The sequence below is a fragment of the Ceratotherium simum genome, chromosome 6, assembly GCF_057802395.1.
Source record: "Ceratotherium simum simum isolate JZ-2026a chromosome 6, ASM5780239v1, whole genome shotgun sequence".
NCBI lineage: Eukaryota > Metazoa > Chordata > Mammalia > Perissodactyla > Rhinocerotidae > Ceratotherium > Ceratotherium simum.
Window position 1 is genome coordinate 45,223,004 of NC_141905.1, and position 22,662 is coordinate 45,245,665.

At 33.2% G+C, this 22,662-nt stretch overlaps 1 protein-coding gene across 7 annotated transcripts in view; it reads left to right on the forward strand.

Annotated features, from left to right (window-relative positions):
• PCDH15 (protocadherin related 15) overlaps window positions 1–22,662 on the forward strand; it is a 1,681,754-nt gene that overhangs the window by 1,335,196 nt on the left and 323,896 nt on the right. For all 7 annotated transcript variants that reach the window (XM_087432193.1, XM_087432194.1, XM_087432195.1 and 4 more), the window contains 2 exons: window positions 4,378–4,512; window positions 6,048–6,197. In XM_087432193.1, coding sequence (XP_087288319.1) covers window positions 4,378–4,512; window positions 6,048–6,197 — 285 coding nt within the window. The remainder of the gene's footprint in view (window positions 1–4,377; window positions 4,513–6,047; window positions 6,198–22,662) is intronic.

Genomic DNA, 22,662 nt, shown 5'->3' on the forward strand with positions numbered 1-22,662 from the left:
ACCAAGAAGAGGACAGACATGGATCTATTGGTCCTAAAATTAAGTTGTGTTGTTCCTTCAATTCAGTGGAAAATAAGGCAAAGTTTTAAGAAGTATTAGCAGGGACTGGTTAGTTGTGGTATTATTAACAGTGTACATTTCAGGTGGGAAGGAATCTTAAGGGTCACAGTGAAACTGAAAAAAAAAGTAAACGAAAATATTTGTACTAATATTCCTTTTCTATAGATATATAGATATCAACATATACAAACATATATTATATATACATATATATATGAGTCACATTTATGTTTTTTCAAGTACTCTTACCTCATAGTTTCTAAATAGCCCAGAATATAGGTCGAGCAGGTAAGGCACAAGGTTTTTAAGAGGCATGTCTGAAACTACCAGGTTTTCAGGCAGAACCACTAAAAGTTGATTATTGAATTCTGGTTATAAAAAAATGACAGGAGATAATAATCAACAGAGGTTATGCAATGTGTGTTATGATGTGTCAGAATACTAAGAAAAAAATATACCTTGGAAAAAGCTGTTAGTTTAAATGTACTGGAAAATGTTTTATTGTTTGTTTTTTAGTAGTGTACATTGTATGCCATATGTGTGTTTGTGGTTTTTTATCTTTACTTTTTTTAATTGTTTAATTTGCATATAGGTTCCACCTGGTGGAGTTCCTGTAGGTACTAGGTGTTAATTTTGTGTTTGCCGTTTTTTAATTGCTGTGGTTCATTACCTTGTTCTTTTTCTTTTCTACTAAAACAAGTAGGCAATTACTTCATTATCACTTATAAAGACATCCACAACTACTTTAAATATATACGTATATAAAGATATAATTTAAATTTGTATCCAAATTGCATATGAACTTAAACAAAGATTATTTAACTATTACATATTTTTTGTGGCAAATTCATCACCACATTCTTTCTGAAAGATTCTAAGCTTGAGATCTAACCTTTTTGAATAAGGAACTTCAGACAACTACTGTCAACTAATTCAATTGGCAGATGAGATTAAACTTTCTGTCATTTTCCTGTTATGCTTTGCAATTTATATGTACGTGCATAAGTATGCATACATATATATGTGCGAATATATATACATTTCAGTGTTGTATGAGTGTATATATAAGGATGCATATAATATGTGTGTGTGATATCAATTTTGATTCCCATTGGAAACCCAAAATTGGTTTCAAATCCAATAAACTGTCATCTTTGAATGTATTTCTTCTACGTGATGTGATTTTTTAATTTTACATTCATATGTTTGTTTACCTTTGCATTTGTATGTATGTTTACTTTTGCATTCATTTTTTCTGCGCTGTGAGTGAATTTCAGAGTTTATTCTACCCTTCCAGAAAATAATACACAAATCAAGGAAGTAATGTATTATACTTTTGTTATACACTGAATTTGTACTTTAGAATAAAATAATATTACTTTATGTCAGGGGGAAAAAGAAGGTTTATTAATCAACCCTCTCTGTACATATTGATTTATAAAACTAATATTTATTTGAAATAAATTTATAGACACAAAGACTACATAAAATCTACTGTCCCTATCAGGATAATAAGCCAGAGTATTATCTCTCTATTTACATTCGTAATATGCCACACCTGAAGCTAGTATTATACTTACAAATAAATCTAAGGTATTAAACATTGAGTGATAATTGGCTGAACATTTCCAAATTTCCCTTCTTAAATTCTTGTACTTAAAGAAATACCTAGATATTCACCAATAACATCTATGTATGCTATATAGAAATATAAAAGGTTACTACTTTAAATATTCATAAACTTCAAAAGTTATATTTTAATCAGACACTGACTGTGCAGGACAGATTAGAATAAGCTATAATATGCCTGTGCAATGCTAGTTTTATGTATTATGTTATCTTTTTTACATAAAATAAATAATCTGCAGTTCTGGGAAATGTTTTTAATCTCTAGCTAATTATTATAATAGAACTTAAAGGAGAGACAATTAAGTTATCAAAAGGTCTTTAATGTTTCTGGTTATCAAATATGAGAGAGTCTGTTAATGATGTCCTGGTGTGTATATTATCTTCAAATGGAAGCATTTGACAATGAAAATCTTGTAGCTTTCATAAATTGGTAAAATGAACAGTGGTGTTGGTGACACAAGCGTATTATACTACAGTCACATATACATAACTGCTTCACAACGCAGCACTCACTGCAGTATCACACCATCACAATACCTGAAGTTAAAAATGCTTGCAGCTTGTGGTGAGTATGTGAATGAATATACCTAACAAATTTACTAACAGATGCTATAATTGAAAGGAAGAAGAGAAATTGAGAGAGGATTAGGTATAAAGGAAGTAGAGAATGACTAAGGCATTTGAACAAAGGGAAAGAAGTAAATATTTGGTAAGCAAGTCACATAGCAAAACTTGCCCACCTTGGATTACTAATAGTGTAAAAGTGTGAGTCAAGGAGCTGTGTATGTTGGCACCATTGTTAGTACAATGTTAGTACATTTAGAGAACAGACAAATAATATGAATTTAAAAACCTACCAATTTTACCAGGATAGGTAAAATCAAGGATAAACACTAAAAAATGGCAGACACATACTTATTTAGTTTTTTTATTAATAGAAACTGCATGCTAATTAACATTTTTGATAATTTAAAAATAACAATTGAATTTTATTACAATTTATTCTAAAGTATACAAAGTAAAGATCTTCAAACTGTGGTTCAAAATATGTTTGGTTATACGTGTTTTATAATTTACCTTTTTAAAATAAGTAAGTCAACTTTTTACTAACTAACTTATTTGATCAACCAACATACTCCACTTCCTAGCCATGCTGAGCAATTGGGGTCATGACCATGAAATGAAGACGCCTGAAGTGCTTGTTTGAAAATATCAGTGTAAAGCCTCTTGATTTCTTACAACTCTTAACAATTTTGATTATTTTATAATAAATAGACCAAGGGAAATTATTATCTTTGGTATTAATTTTTTATTGTTCCACGATAAATGTGGCACGCTGACCTTATATCAAAATCATGGACATAGAAGCTATCCTGATATGAGATATTACGAATACAGAACTGTGACAGGTTCCAATGGAAACATTCATTTCAAAGTTATTTGAAATATACACGTATTGAATTTTAAAAAGATGTATAGATTAAAGTATCTTGTGGATCAAACCATGCCCACCTTTTAATATAACTGTGCATTTCAACTTTCTCACATTTACATAGAAATTTTTGAAATGTGAGTTCTAATTTTTTTTTCAAATTAGCGTGTTTAACAATTCCAGACTCTCTACTTTGCCCTCAGTCCTTGACACCAGACTTAGAAAAGTAAATCTATCATATTGTCACATTTCATACCATATGATGTATAATATTTTAAAAGTTGCCATAATCTATGAAAACACCTTGCCTCCTTGTATCGTCCCTGTTGTTATTTTTTTCATAGCCTTCTTGATAAGCCACTCTCTCTCAATTTTCCCCTTTTATTTGTTCCATCTTCCTTCTTATTCCACTATGCAGACACCAATCCAAGCCTCCTCACATTATGTCTTTGTTCTTTCTCTGAATTGCAGAGATTAATGGCTTATCTTTTGGGGACGGCAATAAAATAGTGAAGGATTTCCAATGCTTAGTTAATTACCTTTGTCTTGAACTTTTACAATCACTTCCTTTTTATGTATATATCATTTTTTTCTAAACTCTTTTATCAGACACATGTAGTCAATTCATATATTTTCAGTCTAATCTTCTGAAATATTTTAATTAAAATAAATACTATGTTTCCCTCTAGAGAATCTTTACAGCATTAAAATAAGAAAGAGCATGCATGATATTTACAGGTAACGAATGATACATAACCAATTTTATTTCTATTTTACATTAAACGTGAGAAAAGGATAGTAATATGCATATGTGCAGTTTATTTCTATAAATGAAGTAATTGTAAAATCCTACAGCTAAAATCTAAAATTCTGGGCCTCAATTTCCTTTTCTTGAATTTATTTTTTATTTCTTGAGCCTGATGAAGTTCTGGAAAATATGGATATTAAATAATCAATAGGAATATAGTCAATTGAATTGTCTTGTCTTCTATCCTTCTTCCTACTCTTTTTCCTTTTATTCACATTAATTATACTAGTACTTATTTCAGTATTTTGTTTCCCACAGAATGAGTAATTGTCTTTGAATAGTTTAGCTCAATTATGAGTAAATATCTAGTTACATCTCTTTTTTAGATATGCTTAATACAATTATGTATATTTTTGTAATAAATTTGAAAAATTAATTTCCAGGTAATGGACTAATAATAGCTGCATTATTTATTCAACATTTTAAATAATGGCATTTTTTTTCAAAGACGAAAGACCCAGAGCTTCACCTTTTTCTGAATGATTACACCTCAGTCTTCACCGTCACACAGACTGGTATCACTCGCTACCTCGCCTTACTGCAGCCAGTGGACAGGGAAGAACAGCAAACTTACACCTTTTCGGTAAAGAGATTTCATATATATATGTATATGTGTGTACGTAACAAAGAGATGTCTGTTTAAAATTGAAGAGATCAATGATTTGAGAGAAAAAATGCAATATTTTCAGATAATATCACGGACAATATCAATAATAAAAATTTCTCACACATATTTCTCCTTTTTCTGTTCGTAACTTTGTGTAGCTGTGTTATCATTCTTTCTAACAGAAGAAAAATAACTTTTGAGATGAAAACAACAAAATGAGAATTTCATTTTTCACCCTGCACTCATGATTGATTTCAATTAAGATATTATAAACTAGAATCCATGAAGTCAAGAATTATTTCTTAACCTTTATTTTATTTCATTTTTTGTTATTGCATTTTTAGTTTTGTCACAGGGTTGGGCCAGTGGTTCTTAAATGGAGATGATCCCTGCCTGCTCCTACTCCCCGCACACACACCCCTTCTGCCCTTCCCCTGGGAACGTTTGACAGTGTCTGGAGACATATTTGGCTGTCACTACTATGAGGGGATGTTATTGGAATTGGTGGGTGGACACCAAGGATGTTGCTAACCATCTTATAATACGCAGGACAGCACCTCACAAGAAAGAATTAGCGAGCTCAAAATTTAATAGTATTGAGATGGAGAAACCCCAAGTTAGTTAAATCAAGAAAAAAGTGGAAAGAGTATTAAAGCTGTGATTGTAAATAGTTATTACGAGACATACGCATATGACCAAGAGGGTTGAGAGTGAATACAGATAAAAAGGAAGTTCTATCTATTATACAAATTTGTGAACTAGATTTTATTCAGTTATAAGAAGAATATGAGCTGATGGAAAAGTACAGGTAATGGGACTTATATAGGAGTTCTTTCTAGAGAAACTTACACAGCAGAACTAGAGCTTCCAGAAAACCTAAAGTGACAGTTAAAACTTAGATATGGAATGGATTTCAGAAGTCATTCAAAACAGCAGTAGTAGTGTTGTAGCACTGATTTTGTTTGTCAGACCTTAAAAATTTAATAATGTAATTAAAATATCACTATTAACTAATGCCGAGTCCTTTAAAAATTGCCATTTTGTGAATTACTGTGAATGAATTTTGTGAATGAAAAAAATATTACATATCCAGGGCACCTGCTTTCTCGACTGATACAAGTATGTCGGCTATAAAAGCAACTGTTGTATACAAAATATGTAATTGGAAAATATTTTTCATTAATTTTTTAAAGATTAAATAGTAGTTAACTCCTAAGAATCACCCATGTTATTGGCCCACTTCAAGCCTCTAAGGTATTTTGTGTATCTGCTTATTAGAATTGAATACATTAACAATAAAACAGAATCCTCCATAATTACCTCTTAGCACATTAAAGCACTTTGATTATATGTACTGATCTAGTTTTATCACTTCCTTTTATCAACTAAACATTTTAGCACTCTTTTAAACTGTAAATTACATGTAAGAAACTTCTTGAATTGTAAGAGTGAATTCTGTACTGCTTATGTTTGCATGAATCTTTATTAAATGTATTTTTCTACCCCCAAAGATAACAGCATTTGATGGTGTGCAAGAAAGCGAGCCAGTTATTGTCAATATTCGGGTGATGGATGCAAATGATAACACTCCAACCTTTCCTGAAATATCTTATGATGTCTATGTTTATACAGACATGAGCCCCGGGGACAGTGTCATACAGGTAACTACCCACATAATATGAGGATAGACTCAAAGCAATTATTTCCATGGGCATTATGCACTGTGTTGGTTAAGAATTTGCTTAGAAAATGCAAATGAATTTTAGACTTATTGAATGGTATAATTTAGCTTAAAAAGCTTTAAATTTATGTTTCGTTTTCAAATAAAAGTATATCTATATACACTTTAAAGTAGAATTAACTAGTTATTAGATGTAAACACAGCTCTTTGACATATTTATACTTGATTTTTTAAAAATTTAATATACTGAACATATTTAATTAATTAATATAATGAAGATATTTAATATACTGAAACTTCAAGTATTAGACATGTAGTTTAAAACTTCAAATTATTTTGAACTGTTGTAGAAATGGGTTAAATTTCTTTTGGTGATAAATCAAAGGACTGCATTAATAAATTGGCAGATAATACTATTAGACATTGGTTACCTAGACATAAAATGGAATCATTACAACAGAGAAAATTAAGATTACATAGTAGATGGTATCATTGAAAACACAGAAATCTGGCAAAATCTTTATCTATCTTTGATTTGTCTTATTTTTACCATTAATTGTACTTATCGCATTTGAATAAATTATGTTATCTCAAAATCTTTTTTTGTACTCTGAGTACTCTGAGTATAAATCATAAACAAGTAATATTCTTTCTTGAGGATTTTCATCTGGAGTATAGTTGACTTTACTATTTTCCAAACTGGCTGTATATCAAAATTATCTACGGAGCTGTTTAGAAATACAGATGACCAAGATTCACTTCAGCCTTCCTGGATCTGAAGCTCTATGAGCAATACTTAGGTAATCAGTATTAAAAGAACAAACCCCAATGGTTTCAGTTGCCCAGCCACGTAAAGACTACTGGTCTAGATTTTCATCTAAATCTGAAAGTTAGACTTAATAAATTTAAGTTACTTTCAGGCCAGGAAGGCCATGATTCTATATACTTTTTAGAGTGTTTGAATGCCTCCAAAGTATTACTAAATTTTATATAATATATATTGTATAACAATATATAATATATAATAATACATTATATGCAATATATAATAATACATTATATACAATATATACAATATATAATAATATATTATATATAATATATACAATATATAATAATATATAATACATACTAATAAATAAATTTACATATCTATATATTTTAGTATTTGATAAATAGTTCGGAGTATTAGAAAAGCAGTCCTAATGCCTCAACAATGTACTTTTACGTCTTATACGTCTTTGTGTTATGTTTCTTGTTTTTCTCTCCCGCTCCATCTTTGGCCTTCTCTTCCTATTCATATGCTTCAGTCCTACTGCACTACCTCCAGTTACCTGAATGCGCCTTGCTCTGTCTCATTTTCTCCAATTATCTCCTCTAATTTGATCTCTTCTATTTATGGCTTGATTACTTTCTCTTATCCTTTAGATTCTTTTACTTCTAAGGAAGCACTCTTCAGTAGTTTTCAGGAGGTAGTTCCTAGTAATTCTTCCTTAATAGATTCTGTACTTACAACCCGCCAGGAACACAGTAGTTTGTAGCCAAGATACCGTGATACAGTGGTGTGTCCTTATCAGTGTGAAATGTTTGGGAAGAAACGGTTAACAATATGCCTCATGGCTTTTGTACACTATTTTCTGTTAATCAAGAACACTCTTACCCCAGATTTTACAGGGTTAACTCACTTTCATCATATAAGACCCAGCTCAAAATGTCACTTCCTCAGAGAAAACTTCCCTAACAGCTTTGACACTAGGCAATAGCCTCCCAACACACACCCCCACTCACACTTTCTTTCTCTGTAGCTTACCCTCTCTTCATCACTGTCATAGCCACTATGACCATCTGAAATTATCTGATTTTCTTCTTTCCCCTACCCCAAACTGCGAACTCTAAGGGATCAGTGACTGCCTGTCTTGTTTGCCACTGTAGTGCCAGCACATGCCAGACATATTAACCATGCAGTAAATATTTATTCAGAGAACGAATTATTACCAACTTTGCATGATATAATTGTTAATATAAATTAGAAATAATTCAGTGCTATCTCTGTTTTATTTATTGGATTAAGATATGCTTTCTTTGTCTTTTTTGCTGAGGAAGATTTGCCCTGAGCTAATATCTGTGCCAATCTTCCTCTATTTTGTCTGTGGGTTGCCACCACAGCATGGCTTGACGAGCGGTGTAAGTCTGCGTCCAGGATCCAACCCCGGGCTGCCGAAGCGGAGCACAGCAAACTTAACCACTAGGCCATGGGGCCAGCCTCAGGATATGCTTTCTTGAGTGATATAGAAAGGGGTGACGTTATAGCCTGGGCACTGGATGTGCATCTGAAAGTCCATCTTTCTTGTGTGTGACTATCCTCTGCTCTGTACGTAGTAGTGGGGGAAAAGGTTTCAAACAGCCACAATATATTGTACTCATGTCTTGATTGTGGCGCTTGTCATATTGATGAAATTCACCTTTTTACCCTTTTGTCTTGAGGGCAGAACTGTAATTAGTTTGTTTCTGTATCCATAGCATCTGTAATCATAGTGCCTGGCGCATGGTAGATGCTTAATATAGTAGTGCTTAGTAAATGTTTACTTGAGGATGAAAGAAAGAAATGCAGAGAAGTAGATATGAATGAATAGGAAGGTATAAATGTATTGGCCTTTTTTTCTAGTCAATTGATGGACCTAGAGAGCTGCATTTTTCTTTACCAAGGCACTCTTTCATAGGGAGTAAAATTATAATTTATACAGATAAAGGACTGACAATTATTTTCATGTTCTTATTTAATTAAACCTGATTCTCATCTCTATAAGAACATAATTGGAAACAAAAGTAAGTTTATACAGAAAAATAGGCCAGCAGGGAACTGAAAAGTGTAACTAAGAACACGATAGCAGTTATGTGATGGAACTGTATTTCAAAAATATTTGCCACAGGGCATCAAAAGCTTATTTCTGGCATTTGCAGGCTACAAAAGTTAATTTCCCTTATGTATCTCTTTATAAAACAGATCTTGCCTTGCCTTTAAAGATTCATATTTTATATATTTTCCTGAACTATGTGGGTTATGAAGATAAATTGTTGTTTGTGTTTATATGCCTCTAATTTTTTAAATTATTTAAATGCCAAGAAATGAAGCTTTATAGTTAGTATTTTTAATGTTATTCCTGGTATGTGATAAAAGAGCAGTGTGGCTATAAAACATCCTCCAAGGGCCTAGAAATAAAAGGAAATAAATTTCTCATTGAGAGAAAAATATTAAAACAAAGCAAAATGATTCAGAACTGTGATCTTTCAACTGCATTTTAAGGGTCACAAAATAGGTCTTTATGCTGCACCCACCCCTCACCCCTCATCAACACTGCCTTTCTCCATTAATCCAACAGAAGATCAATCAGTTTATTTTTTGGTTAGTAATCTGACATCAAAAAAGAGTGAAAGTATTAGAAACAAAGGTGACAATGAGCAATCTCTAGCAAGGAGAACCTTGGATAACTGATTTTAAGTATTACAATCAGATCATTTTTAATCTATCATTTCCACTGTAGCCATGAGAGTATCTTGGCCTGATGTAAGTACATATGTAATTATTTGAGTCCACTATCTTCTTAGTATGAGGTAGCTATCCTTGCCTACAAGAAGTGGATAGGTTGGTTACAAAGATGTGAGTCATCAGGTCCTTGTTAAAAGTTCTCGGTAGTAAATTGGTCTTCTGACTTCATCTATATCTCTTATGCTTGATTACTGTAAAAAGGAACAGACTGATTCTGATGTATATGGTTCATGAATTACACTTAAAGGAGCACTGCCATAAAACACCATCTACATCTTTCATAACTAGAAATGAAATGTAATCAGGTTATTAGCACATCTTGGGTTTAGGGGGAAATTACTGGCATGAGTGAGGATGATTTTTTTCAGTACATGCAGCATGTTTTATGCTGCGTGAAAGACCATTTTGTAGGCCACCAATGAAATCTTACAGATTGACACTAATGGATATCATGCTCTATTGTCTTAATGTCACATTTCACACAGTGCTAGTTTTCTTGAAAAACCAGTTGTTCTATATTAAAGATACAGGTTTTGGTATACAATTTTAATATTTTGAAGATATAGATTTTAATATCAGTAGTTAACTATCCAATCTCTACTCCACAGATGCTGTTCCTAAAGTTTTACAGTTCTCTTAAATCAGTGGTTCTTTAATCCTAATTGAATATTAGAGTTCTACCTGAGAAATTTTTTAAATATTGATATATGGACTCTATCCTGAGATATTTTTATTTAAATGATCTGGCCGTTCATAGTAGAGTCACTTGGAGAGATTTTATTTAATAAAACAAAGCAGCTGTAACATGCAGCCAATTTTGAGAAAAACTACCTTAAACTTGAACAATATTTCTGTACTTCTGAAGATTGGAATTCTGAATTCATTAAGATGGAGTCCCATATAGAGCTGAGTCCTTTAACTCTCACCTCACCTCTTTCCATTTTTCCGATTCCTCAGTCCTTATTTTCTTCTGTCATGCTTCTCCTTCCTCTTCATGCTTTAAAGTCCATTCCTTCCCCTCACTTTCACCTGTGCTCTGCTAATTACTCCATTTCTTTCCATTTTCTTTCACTACAATAATCTCTTCCTACCTACCGATTCTTTCTCTTTGGACTATAAACATTCTTATATCCCCCCTGTGCCCTGGTCTAAACACTCCCCCCAGACAGAACTTCATGCTGCTATCTCACTCTGATATATTCAGGCACTTGCATTGATTGATAAATTTAGAGAATTTATTAATTTATTATTATTTATAATTATTATTTTATTAATTTTATTAATATCATGTGGCTTTTAGTCACATCATACCACTAAAATCATATAAAAATCATAAATCTGAGTCTATCTCTAATTGTCAAATACAAAAGTATTTCTCAGTCTTTAATTTATGTAAAACTCTCAACTTTGCTGTTTTATGGAAAACTTCCCTGGTTCTCATCCCACCTTGCTGGTGACTGAGGGACTTTGTTGCTGGCTCCTTGTTTAATTCTCACTCTTCTTTTTTGTCTTTTTTTTTGCTGAGGAAGATTCACTCCGAGCTAACATCTGTTGCCAGTCTTCCTCCTTTTGTATGTGAGCCACCGCCACAGCACGGCCACTGACAGACAAGTGGTGTAGGTCCACGTCCAGGAACCAAACCAGGGCCCCAAAGCAGAACACACCAAACTTAACCACTGGGCCACCAGGACTGGCCCAATTCTCGCTCTCTAGATATTAACATTCCCCAAAAATCAATATGTGGGTCTCTTCTATTTCATCTATTACCAAGTTTTCAATCATCGTGTCTGTATACTTGTGTCTGCGAAAGTTAAATGCCTTGTGATGACCTTAGCATCAAGCTGACATTGCAGATATCTGTTGGATGTGGCAATGTGAATTTTTGACAGGCACTTCAAACTGGACATATTCCAAGATAAATGAACTAATCCGTTATCTTTCTTCTAATACAGAAACACACACACACACACACACACACACACACACACACACAGATACAAACAAGTATAACCTGACCCCTGTGGAAGCTACTATATTGTGAAGGGCCCAATTAATCTTAGATTACACAGGCTTCAGGCTAGCAACCTCAGCATCCTGTTTCTTTTCTCCCTCCTTAACCTGCATGCATCCAGATAATTGTCCAGTTTCGGAAATTGCTATTTCAAAATGAATCTGTCTATCATCGTTTCCTTCTCCATGCCTATGCATGGCCATAAATCAGGCCACTACAGTAGACTCTGATTGACAACACTATTTCTGCAGATTCCCCTCCACCCTGCTACAAATGATAATTCTGAAACACAAGTCAGAACAGGTCTCCATTCTTCTAGAAAGCCTATGCAAGAAAGAGTCCAGTCTCCACACATGCAGTCAAGAACATTTATGTAATACTGTAGATATCTTTGTCTCATCTTCTACTACATTCTTCCATGTAATCAACTTTGGGATCATATACAGGATTTTGTTTTGTTTAATTTTAGCGTGGAATATCCTTCCCATTCCATGCCCGTTGACTTCTTTCTCAAGTTTTAAGGTTTGATCCAAATTACACCTTTTTTCATTCTGTAACACACAGTTCAAATGTTACTTTTCTAATAAAGCCTTTATTTTGCTAGCAAGTCAGAATTAACTGTTCTTTCCAGAATACTCCCACATATCCAGCTAGCAACTCTGTGGAGGACACACAAAAATTATATGTAAAATTATATATTAAAAGTTTTTAAAATAATTTCCAACATTATAAATAAAATTAAGATAAGACTTTAATATTTTAGTATTTTAATATCTTTTGACAATTTATATTATGTCAAATAATATTTTTCTATGTGGCAAATGTGTGTGCAGTGTTTGTGTGTTTGTGATATCATGATTAAAGTTTGAGGATTATATTTATTTAAAGTCTTGGTAAAATTTAGTATTGCACCAGCCAAAGATGTGGTGAGCAAACCATACAAAAAAGTAAACATGTTTTTACATTTGTACGTAATTTTATTTTTGATATTTGAACCAATTTAATTTTGCTAAAGACCATACTATGATTTCTTACCTAAAATTCATTTGCTTTAAAATCAAAACATATAACCTAAATCATGATTCTTAATTTGTATAGGTTACTCATTCATGTTGCAGACATTAGTTGAATTTGAAGCTTTGTTGCAACATCTCTATTTTGTTCAAATGGATGATATTCTTCACCTAAGAAAATACAACGACCTCCATTTAATTGTTCAAGCTGGAAACCAGAGAGTTATTCTTGCCACATTCTCATTTACTCCCACCTCCCAATTACCAAGTCCTACCAATTTTTCCTCATATACTTTTTGAATACATCTACTTGATTTTCTTCCCACTTCCACTATCCTAGCAAAAGTCACCATCAGCTTTTACATAGACCACTGCAATACTCTTCTTTGGACTTTATTAACATCTCTCTCCCTCTTCTCAATTCAGCAGCAAGAGGGCCATTTGAAATTTGAAATCAAATTAATAATTCCCATGCTGGATCCCTTCAATGATTTTCCACTGCTGTAAGAATAAAGCCCCTAGTTGGAAACCTGCATAACCAGATTCCTGATTATTCTCCAATTTCACTACTTACTATTCACCTTTCTCTTGCTTATTATAATGCTTCCACTCTGACTAGATAACTCCTATTTATGTTTTTCATCATTTAGATCTCAATTTAAATGTCACTTCCTCAAAGAAGCCTTCCATGACTCTCTTGCTATATTATGTCCCCTTTATTATCCCAGAGCATCCTTATTTTTCCTTCATAGCACATTTCAAGTTTCTAAATATAATTCTATCTGTTTCTCCTAGTAGATTATAAGCTCAAGTGGAGTAAAGACTTAGTCATTTTCTCTCTTTATTTTCTTTCTTTTTTCACTACCATTATGTACTCAACCTCTTGCACGGCACCTGGTACATAGACTTTTTTTTTTTTTTTTTTTGGTGAGGAAGATCAGCCCTGAGCTAACATCCATGCCAATCCTCCTATTTTTGCTAAGGAAGACCGGCCCTGAGCTAACATCTATTGCCAATCCTCATCCTTTTTTTCCCCAAAGCCCTAGTAGATAGTTGTATGTCATAGTTGCACATCCTTCTAGTTGCTGTATGTGGGACGCTGCCTCAGCATGGCCAGACAAGCGGTGCGTCGGTGCACGCCTGGGATCCAAACCAGGGCCGCCAGTAGCAGAGCGCATGCACTCAACTGCCAAGCCACGGGGCCAGCCCCCTGGCACGTAGATCTTTAATAAATTTTTGTTTAATGAATGAATGGATAAAGGAAATAATGGATGTAGGTAAAATAAGTGTTATGTAATTTCTGTATGAGTGTTGGGAAATTACCTATATTTCAAGCTACTGCATTTTAAAAAGTTAATCAACTAAACTGCAGATATATTAGTATTCCCAGACCATAGTACTTACTAACTTAATTATCCAGAAGAATCTTTCTGATGAAAGCTGTTGAGAGACTAAACAATCTGACTGAAACATATAATGAGAAATTAATTATATATGCTTTTAGAAAGGCAAAGTTCAATAATTAACACATTTATTTGAAAATTATTTATTGTGTCAAATGTCTAAATTGCTCTATACTGTGCCAAATCATAGGGATTAAAGGAATTAATAATAATTAATTTCTGACCTTCAGTAATTGCTAGTGCATTAGGAAAAAAGGTCATATTATGTTTTAGTTTTATCATACATGAAAAATACGACATATCAAATTAAACATTATGAAATTTGTAACATCTGAATATCTCTTAAGACCTTAAGATTTATGTTGTGTAGATTAAGCTTTCCCATTTGTTAAACTTAGGGGAAATATTAATGATATCAATATAGTGATCACAAACATCTGCATTTTACCTATACAAATCAGTAAAAAAAGAATTCTCACATTTGGCTTTTATATGATTTTTCAATCATCATTCCCCTTCCTTGATATATTTATCAGTTTTTCAAAGAAAATGTATTTGTAATTGCAATTAAATTAATTTACTTTTACATTTATCTAGCATGTTTTTGGGTTGTCATAGTGAAAACTGTCCATGGTCCAATTTCAGTAATTAATGCCTTGATGCTTGCATTTTTTATGAAGCTTATGTGATTGTTTTTAAAATCATGAGTTGAGCATTTTTAATTTTGACAATATCGTTTCTTATTACAGTTCTAGATATTGCTGGTTTACTAGATAATTGACTTGAAATTTGAAAACACCCTAGAAGAAACAAAAATGTACATTATGTTTTATGCTTTTTTTCTTTACTGTATATCACCAAAATATTTTTAGCTTTTTTCAGCTGTTTTTTCGAAAAAAGATCTCCTTCCTTGTCAACTCTCTCGTTGTAAATTATGTTACAATGTCAAAGCATACTCAGATAACAGAAAACCACTTGGATATTGAGATGTTTCAAAGAGAGGTTATCTTAGGAAAAAAACAGTATTCCAAATAGAGTAGGAGTGATTTCTTGGAATTCTAGTAAACTTGCTTATTGAATTTGGCAAAAAAACCCAACAATCAAAAACACTGCTAGCCAAGTTCTAATATATATGTGTATTAAGAACACATGTTATATAACATGTGTATTATGAACACATGTTATATATTTTCTTGGACAAATTATAATTTAATGTATATAGATTTTTATGTGCTTGTTACTAAACTAGATGCTCTGAAAAATACATAGGATAAATAAGACACAGTCATAACTCATAAGGAGTTTAATGTATTTTGTAAGAGATAATCCTTATTCACAGTGAAATAATCAGAAAATATCCTATACCATTATTGAACTGTTAAATTAGATGGAACATGCTAAAATATTATGAGAGTTCATCAGAAAGTGAGTGGGGAGGAATATCTGTTAGGGCTTGAATAGTTGGGACAGCTTCACTGCTGATTAGAACTTCATGAACCTATCGATGTTTAGTACTCAGATAGGCAGATGAAGGGGATATTGATGTTATTGGAGATGGAATGGTATGACCAAAGGCATGGTAATTTCATGAGGCATTATGGTATTAATTTGACTGCCACTGGAGAGGGGAGGATCTAAATGGTAAAAGATTTGCTTTTCTTGTACTAAGTCAAATATGCATTGGCTTATTTTTCCAGGCTCCTTGTCATTATAGGCTTTTCTGTACTTTTGTAATGTCTTTTAATCCTTTTCTAAAACACTTCTATTAAAGATACTTTTCTTTCCTTTCCTATCTCTTTTTCTAGACCACAAAGTGTTTGACAGAAATTATTCTGTCTGTAACTTCTGCATTCTATTTTTCAGAGGCCAGTGTTTGGCACAAATTTAGGTCTGAATAAATGTATCAATTTATGAATCAATTAATTAAAGAAGGAATATCTTGCATAGCAACGTAATTTAGATTTGGCGTTGTAGACAATATAAGATTTCTTGAAGAAGTATTTAAGACTCAATCCTTAAATTGATGGGTGAAGACCTGTGATACAGGAATTGATGGAAGCCAACTTTGAAGAAGTGTTTCTTTGAGGTAATTAAGGTAGAAGTTGAGCATGAAAGAATGCAATAGCATTAAAGTATTTGAGATTCCAGTTTCTGGTCTCAGAGTCTGAGTAATGAGATTCAATGAACCTCTACAAAAGGATCATGAAGTTGCCCCAGAAAAGAAACAACCCCTCCAAATTCTCAAGCAATATAAAGAAACACTTTAAAAATTCTTGTTATTGATGTTTTATTCTCTGGCTTTTTATCAGAAAGAGGAACGCTTAGATGAGAGATCCATCTCCACTAACAACCCTTTTAATGGTCCATAAAAAAATTAATGATGATAGTATTGTTAATGGTATTGATACCTCCTCCTGAATTATACACCTGAAAGATACATTCACCAACAATCTACTCTACTGAGGGGCTTGTCATCTTAGATTATTGTAGGATATGTTGAACAGAAGAGGGGTAACCAGACGCCTAGTATCCTTTTTAGCTTAAAGCATCACTGGTTCACATGAAGGCTCCAGAGAGCATAAATCTGGAGAGGACTAAATTATGCATTGCCCAATTTGCTTGACCAGCAGGAATGGTCTTGGGTTCAGACTGACTGCCAACCTTGAGAGACTCTATAGGCCTCTCCTAGCACCAAATTTATTTAGCTTTAAGTAAGGGTACAGGATTGGCAACAATATAACTTTCATGACAATAGCATAATGGAAGTCTTGTGACCTCTAGATGTAACTTCTAACGTCTTCTAAATCATCTGCACTCAGGATATATTACCACCTTGCTAGATATTTCTGAAGCATTTTCTTAAACATTTTGTTACAGCAACTTCTATAATATTTAGTTCATAAAAGTAGACTTACTAAAACACTAGTAATAACCAGAATATCTTTTATCCAGTAAGGAGCTGGAATTCTTTCTGCAAAATGCATTAGCAGCGATCCATTTTCCTAAATTGTCTGATATTCCTTTAACATTTGAAAGATTATTTCTCTTCGTCATCCTCTATTACTTACACCTTTTTATAAGTGTTGATAGAGACATTCAACTGTGTATGTAAGTTTTCCAAATGTAACTTAAATTCTTCCCCTGGCAAATCTGTCTCCATGGTTATACCTAGCTTATGGGTTTTAGGTTGTCTTCCCAAATAATCTTTCTGTCCAAGAGATCAATATCTACTCAAGTTTCATTTTTATCCAACTGCATAATGAATCAAAAAACCTTTATTATATCATAGACCTGAAGCAGAGAGATTAAATATTTAGCACAACACACTTCAATTAATATCAGAAATGCTTTATGCATATTTCCTATTTTGTCACACAGAATATTAAAAAGACATATACTGAAGAATTGAGATTTAATAAAATTTGTAATGCTGTTGCTTCATCAAAAAAGAAAGAAACAAACTTAACTTCTCCATGGTACCTTTGATGAGGTTTGGACAGATTAAGGGTCAACACTGTGTTGCCTCGTGAGAAACAGGTGGCTGGTGCACTGCAATGATACCCAGAAGCTTGATGATTCTCTGAGGAAAGAGTACTTGTGCAATTAAGTTGCAAGCTGAACTAGCTGCTTTCACAGAACACTATTTTTACTTGAATGACTGATAAACTATCGTTTCTCAGACTTTAGTATTTGGTAGATATTTTCTTGAAAATAAAGTGAGACTGTCACTTCAAGGAAAATAATTGATAGCATTTGTTGTCAATAATAAAATTCCAGCTGTTAGGTGAAAATTAGGATTTAGGAAAACTTGTCTCCACCACCATGAGCTTGACAGCTTCCCCATACTTAATAACTGTTCTGGTGAGACCTGTGGTGATATTAATGAATGTGATGATTCTGATGTCATACAATTAAATGTGTCAACATTTAGAAGATCTGCATAACTCAATCTACCAATATTTTTCAAGAGACAAATGTATGATATTACAAAATCTTGTATAGGTAAAAAAATCCATTCAAAATGCAATATCTACGAACGGATTTTGATTTAACAGTTTTAAAAGTTTATCAATGTGGTTTCAGTTTCCTCCTTGCAAAAAAACCCTTAAGAAACTACCACTTGTCAAGTTTTGGTGTAGTATCAAAGAAGAATATACACGATTTCTAACTACATATCTGTGCGAGGCCCAATTTTCTTCATAAACACCAACCAAAAGAGCATATCACAACAAATTCAGTGCAGAAAGAGAATCCAGCTGTCTTCCACTAAGTCAGACATTAAAGAAATATATGAAAATGTAAAAGTTTCTTTTTAATTCATGGAACTATGGCTGTGAAAGAACGTTGGTAATGACTATACCTACAAATGACATCTTGCTATAGTTTAGACTGGCCATAGTTCCCACTAATATACCCCTCTGACTTGATCCTCCAGCAGAGCCAACTACAACTCTTTAAATACATCAGATTCCATTACAACCATTGTGTCAGTAAGTCATTCCTGAATAAAATTTATACAGCTTTTCCCAAAGTAATTATAAAGTATGATTCTCAGTAGTTTGGTGTATGATAGTCTGTTCATATATCACTCCATCATCTGAAACATAACTATACATGTATAAGCTACAGCTGGCAGTCACAGAACATCAGCTTAGGTCAGAGTTAAGAGTTCTCTCAGGCCTTCAAATGTAATAATGTAATAAACATGACCAAAAAACAAGATTCGAGTGATCCATTCCAACCTAGTATTCTGGCATGTATCAAGGGACACATTGCCCTAATGACCCCAAATGACCCCAGGTAGATCTTGTACCTTGGCTTCATGTAAGAGCCAAATTTGGTGGCCTCCTCCAGTATTGGCTATGACTTAAGAACACATCCCAGAGGAACACATAAGAGGGTTATACTCTTGTTCTGAAATGTTCTTTCAGAGAAAAATATGAAGGCATCTTTTCTTGAAATCTTTATTTACGTGATCCCGGTTCCATGTTCCACAATTTCGCCTTGTTTTCTCTTATTACTTTTCTTAACACAGACTCAGCCTCCCAGGGTGGGATTTGCTGATTATAGTCTATGTTTAATACATAAGGCTGATGCTTCCTTGCTTGCCAGAACTTTCCCTTTTGTCTCTTCACAGGAAGAAGAAGTAGGTTTTAAAAGGGTGGAATGGAGTGGCATAGAGTTGATAGCCAATTACCTGAGAGTGGAGGAGGATCTAAAGGTTTGAAAGAGAAAGACAGAAACGAGTAGCCAAATAACCTAAACTTTGGAAAGTGCGTAGAAACGGAGGAAGAAGGGAGAAAAATGAATCAAATAATGAAACAATGGATGAACAATTAGAAAAATTCTGGTCAGCCTGAATGGTAGCCTATTAATGAAGTAGAAAGGCAAAATGGATAAAGATTGTTAAAGATCATTTACGTGGCTAAAATTTTCTTTGTAATTTTTGAGAGCATTATTGAGCTATAATTTACATGTCCTAAAACATACCCTTCATAGGTGTACATTTCAGTGATTTTTAGTAAATCTAGACAGTTGTGCAACAATTACGGCAATTCAGTTCTAAACGTTTCCATCACCCCAAAATGGTTCCTCATGCCTGCTTGCAGTTAATACTTACTCCCATCTCCAGCTCCAGGCAACCACTGTTCTGCTTGTTGTCTCTAAAAATTTGCCTTGTCTATGAACTTCAAAAATATGGCATCATACAACTATGTAGTCTGTTTTTACCTGGCTTCTTTCACATTGCATAATGTTTGTGAGGTAGCATGAATCAGTATCATATTTTTGTTTCTTTGAATTACTGAATAGTATTCCAAGATATAAAAACATCACATTTTGTTTATCGATTTGCCAACTGATGCACATTTGAACTGTTTCCAGTTTTGGAGAATATGAATAATGTGGCTATGAAAATTCTATACAAGTCTTTCCATGGACATATATTTTTATTTCTATTGGGTGTATGTAGATGCATACACCCAATATGCAGAATTACTAGGAGCAGAATTACTAGGTCATATGACAAGTGTATACTTAACTTTTCAAGAGACTGCCAAACTGCTTTCCAAAGTGGCTGCACTCTTTTATGTGTCTACCACATCCTCATCAACACTTGGTATTTTTTAGTTTTTTTATGCAAGTCATTATAGCAAGGGCCTAGCTGTATCTCATTGTGGTTTTAATTTGCATTTCCCTAATGACTAATGATTTTGAGATCTTTTCACGTGCTTACTAGCCATTTTTCCATCTTTGGTGAAATACATATTCAAATTTTGTGCCCATTTTTTATTTGTATTGTTTGTCTTCTTAATATTGACTAGCAATTGTTCTTTATAAATTATAAATATAAGTCTCTTTACAGATATCTATTTGAAAATATTTTTTCACAGTCTGTGTTTTGTCTCTAATATTCTTAGTAGTGTTTTTGGAAGAGCAACTGCTTTTAATTTTGAGAAAGTTCAATTTATCATTTTTTTCTTTTTGTATATCATACTTTTGGTGGTGTATCTAAGAAACTTTTGCCAACCTAAGTTCACAAAAATTTTCTCCTATATTACCTTCTACAAATGTCATAGTATTAGCTTTTACATTTTACATTTAGGTGATTCATTTTGAATTAATTTTGCATATGCTGTGAGATAAAGGTCACAGTCCATTTTTATTTATTTTTTATCTTTTACATATGGATATCTCAGCAGCTTTTATCACCAAAACTATCTCTTCCCCATAATTACCTTGACATCTTTGTTGTAAATCAGTTAGCCATAAATGTAAGAGGTTATTTCTGGACTTCTGTTCTATTAATCTATACATCTAACTTACGCCAAAACTACATTGTCTCGATTACTGTAGGTTGATAGTATGTTTTGAAACCGGTAGTGTAATTCCTTCTTCATTACTTTTCTTTTCTAAAATTGTTATGGCTGTTCTAGATTCCTTATATTCCATATAAATTTTAGGATTCACTTGACAATTTCTGCAAAAAACCCGATAGAATTTTGATAGGGGTTACATTGTATCTATAAATCAAATAAATTGTGGAGAATTTTCATCTTAAAATATTGAGTCTTTCTATCCATCAACATAGACTCTCTTTCTATATACTTTTGATTTTCTCTGAGCAATGTTGTAGATTTTGGTGTATGGGTTTTGTACTTATTTTGTTAAGTTTGTTCCTAGTTATTTTACCATTTTTGATGCTATTGTGAATTGAATTGATTTTATTTTTGGATTGTTCACTGCTAACATATAAAAATACAATCGATTTTGCTTAATCTTGTTAATCACTTGTTAGTTCTCATAGTTTCTCATAGATTCCTTAGTATTGTCTACATAGATGATATATCTTCAGCAAGTAAAGATAGTTTTACTTCTTCTTTTCCATATGATGTCTCTTTTTTGTTGTTCCTTTGTTGTACTGACTAGAACATCAAGTCAAATGTTGAATAGAAGTGGTGAGAGCATCCTTTTCTTGTTCCTGATCTTAGGGGAGATCATTCAGCATCTCATCATTGTATATAGTGCTAGCTATAGGTTTTTTTGTAGATGCTTTCTATCAGGTTGAAGAAGTTCCCTTCTATTCCTAGTTCGTTGGGAATTTTTTTCATAAATGGATATTTGGTTTTATCAATTGCTTTTCTGTATGTATTGAGATTATCATGTGATTCTGTCTTTTATTTTGGTAATATTATTACATAAAGAGATTGAATGTCTTTATTTTACCTTTAATATTAAGGATAAATTTGCTGGATATATTATACTTGGTTGATAGATGGTTGTTGATTTTAACCCCAGTACTTTGAACATGTCAGGCCTGTGCCTCTTGGCCTCCATTGCTTATGATAAGAAGTCAGCCATGAACCATACATTGTTTTCTTTTATGAAATGAGTCTTTTTTCTTGATGCTTTCAAGGTATTCTCTTTGTCTTTCACCAATTTGACTGTGATGTGTTTAGGTGTGGATCTCTTTGTGTTTTTCCTATTTGAGTCCATTGAGCTTCTTGGATCTTAACAAAAACTCTCTTCTTGACCAAACTTTAGTTAGGCTCCTGTGAGCCATCTTTTCAACTAGGCATCATTCTTGGGCCTTGTCTTTGGCCTTCCTGCTCCAGTTTTAGCAAGAATGCTGTTGGGCCGGCCCCGTGGTTTAGCGGTTAAGTGCGCGCGCTCCGCTGCTGGCGGCCCGGGTTCGGATCCTGGGCGCGCACCAACGCACCGCTTCTCCGGCCACGCTGAGGCCGCGTCCCACGTACAGTAACTAGAAGGATGTGCAGCTATGACATATAACTATCTACTGGGGCTTTGGGGGGAAAGATAAATAAATAAAATAAAATTATAAAGAATGCTGCTCAGTCAGTTTATAGAGAATCCCCCACCCTCAATATCTGATCAAAATCCCCATTAACCATCCTTGATATCTAATCACGCTGGCCTGCCTTCTGCAAGAATATTGTTAAGTTGGTTTAGCA